The 2,889-nt window shown below is 56.3% G+C and overlaps 1 protein-coding gene across 1 annotated transcript; it reads left to right on the forward strand.

Moving 5' to 3' along the window:
• Positions 1 to 5: 5 nt before the first annotated feature.
• On the forward strand, positions 6 to 2,536 carry FICD (FIC domain containing; the record flags this gene model as incomplete). The annotated part of the gene is made up of 2 exons (XM_008949742.1): positions 6 to 240; positions 1,461 to 2,536. Coding segments are annotated over 2 exons (1,311 nt in total), but the record flags the coding sequence as incomplete, so codon positions are not given.
• Between the last annotated feature and the right edge of the window lie 353 nt (positions 2,537 to 2,889).

Consider the following 2,889-nt stretch of genomic DNA (forward strand, 5'->3'; position numbering starts at 1 on the left):
GGGCGCGGGTGAGGTGGGCGGCCGTGCTGGCTCTCCTCCTGGCCTCCCTCCTCATGCTGCTGCTCCCGCTGGCTGCCGTGGAGGAGCAGTGCCACGCCGTGCTCAAAGGACTCGCCTTCCTGAGGAGTAAACTGGGCGTGGGCTCCTCGGGGGTCACCAGATACGCGGCGCAGACGACGGGGCTGAGTGTCGCCTCCAGCGGGCTGGAGCTGCTGGTGCTGAAGGGCAAAGCCTCCCCAGGTAAGAGCGTCCCCGGGGGGGCGCAGGGGGGAGGTTCCCGTGGAGGAACAACCCCCCCAAGCTGCCCATGTCCTGTAGCCCACCTCTCCTTGCCCAGCTGCAGCTTCTCCTCAGCTGTGAAAGGCCCAGAGCTGAGCTCCCTGCCTGCATTCCACCACCCCGTGCTGCAGAAGGGTGACCTGCTGGCATCCTCTCTGGGCACAACTTTGCTCCTCACAAGGTTTTCCTCACATTTTTGGTACTAGTAGGTCCTGTTAAGGGAACTGGAATAGAGAGAGGTGTTTTAATACAGTGGTACATGGCATTAATCCCAAAATCCCAGCTGCCATGGAATGCCCTTTCTGGCTGTGACATGCTCAGGTCGTTGCCTTTATTGGCCAGGATGTTAATTGGGAAGCCACTCAACAGAATAATTGCAATTCCAGCACTGTGTCTTTGCTTTAAAGCTGGTATTGCCTGGAAGATGTGTGATAGTTGAGTGAAAAAACAGGTAGAAGTGCTGCTGGCAGCTGTGAGAGAACCAACATTATTGTTGTGATAATCATAGATTCATGGAGGTTGGAAAACACCCCCAAGATCAAGTCCAAGCACCAACCCAACAGCACCACGACCACGTCCTGAATTGCCCCATCTACGCCACCAGAACGTGTCCAAGGCTCTGTCCTTGCACCCAGAGCAGCCTGGTGGCCAAAGTGAGTGTTGCCAAGGTGGCTACGTGCCCGTGGCCAGCTTGGGCCACAGCAGCAGCCTGTAAACGTGGCAGCAGGCTCTGCATGGAGCCTGGCAGGGGCTGCAGTGCCAGCTCTTAGAGACTGGCTTTAATTCGTTTTTAGAGAATCCTTTAGGTTGGAAGGGACCTCCAAGATCATCAAGTCCAACCCTTGAGCCGTTAGGGCTCTAAAGTCCTCTGCTAAAACAGATCAGAATCTGTCAGGGCTGGAAGGGACCACAAGGATCCCCCAGTTCCAACCCCTCTGCCATGAGCAGGGACACCTCCCACTAGATCAGGCTGCCCAGAGCCTCCTCCAGCCTGGCCTTAAAGACCCCCAGGGATGGGGCCTCAACCCCCACCCTGGGCAACCCATTCCAGGGGCTCACCACTCTCATGGGGCAGAACTTCCTCACCTCCAGCCTGAATCTGCCCACATTAAACAAAACAACAACTCCAGAGGTTTCCAGCCCAACTCCCTACCCTTTATCTCCCTCTTACCCTGTTTCAGAAGTGAAGTTAGAAGCCAGAGCAGCTCTGAAGCAAGCCCTGGAGATGAAGCGCCAAGGGAAGCGGGAGAAAGCCCACAAGCTCTTTCTCTATGCCCTCAAAATGGACCCTGATTACGTAGATGCCCTCAACGAATTCGGCGTCTTTTCAGAAGAGGAGAAAGACATCCTTCAAGCCGACTACCTGTACTCCAAAGCTCTCACCATCTCCCCCTGCAACGAGAAGGCTCTGATCAACCGGGACCGCACGCTGCCTTTGGTGGAAGAGATAGACCAGAGATATTTCAGCATGATAGACAGCAAGGTGAAAAAAGTGATGGCCATCCCCAAAGGCAACTCCGCCCTGCGTCGGGTGATGGAGGAGTCTTATTACCACCACATCTACCACACGGTGGCCATCGAGGGCAACACCCTGACTCTCTCAGAGATCAGGCACATCATCGAGACGAGGTATGCTGTGCCAGGGAAGAGTTTGGTGGAGCAGAATGAGGTGCTGGGCATGCACGCCGCCCTCAAGTATGTCAACACCACCTTGGTGTCTCGCCTGGGTTCCGTCAGCGGCGGGGACATCCTGGAGATCCACCGTAGGGTGCTGGGTTACGCCGACCCCGTGGAAGCAGGGAGGTTCAGGACGACTCAGGTGTTTGTAGGGCATCACATCCCACCCCACCCCGGGGACGTGGAGAAACAGATGGGGGAGTTTGTGCAGTGGATCAACTCGGAAGAGGCCATGAGTTTGCACCCCGTGGAGTTCGCCGCTTTGGCTCACTACAAGCTGGTTTACATCCATCCCTTCGTGGATGGCAACGGGAGGACCTCCCGCCTGCTGATGAACCTCATCCTCATGCAGGCAGGCTACCCCCCCATCACCATCCGTAAGGAGCAGAGGGCAGAGTATTACCACCTCCTGGAAGTGGCCAACGAGGGGGATGTGAGGCCCTTCATCCGTTTCATCGCCAAGTGCGCCGAGACCACCCTGGACATGCTGCTCTTGGCCACCACCGAGTGCTCCGTGGGCTTGCCTGGAGGAGATGGGGGCACTGCCCCACGCAGACAGACCATCCCTGTCAAGACCTGAGGGTTGTGGGCCTTCAAGAGCCAAGGGACACGTGGGAGAAGGGAATGCCAAGCCCCTGGGTGATCCTGCTGGGAAGTCGCTCGAGGGGAGGTGTCATTATTTAAATTAATGTAATTTATTTATATACGTTCTGCCAAGCTGAAATGTGAACTGTTGGTGGTGACTGTGCACTAGAACTTGCTTGTGCTACTGGAAGGAAGGGAGGAGAGGGGTCAGAGGGGCTCAAGGAGTTGAAGCAGAGCTTAATTTCCCCTTCAGTTGAAGCTTTGAGAGGCTGTTTCAGTCGCAGCCCTTCGCCTGGTCAGTCAGCTGCATTGTCCTACCCCCTCCTCAAGGAGCTGAGACCCCCCTCT

The sequence above is a fragment of the Merops nubicus genome, unplaced genomic scaffold (genome assembly GCF_000691845.1).
Source record: "Merops nubicus isolate BGI_N331 unplaced genomic scaffold, ASM69184v1 Scaffold53741, whole genome shotgun sequence".
Taxonomy (NCBI): Eukaryota; Metazoa; Chordata; class Aves; order Coraciiformes; family Meropidae; genus Merops; species Merops nubicus.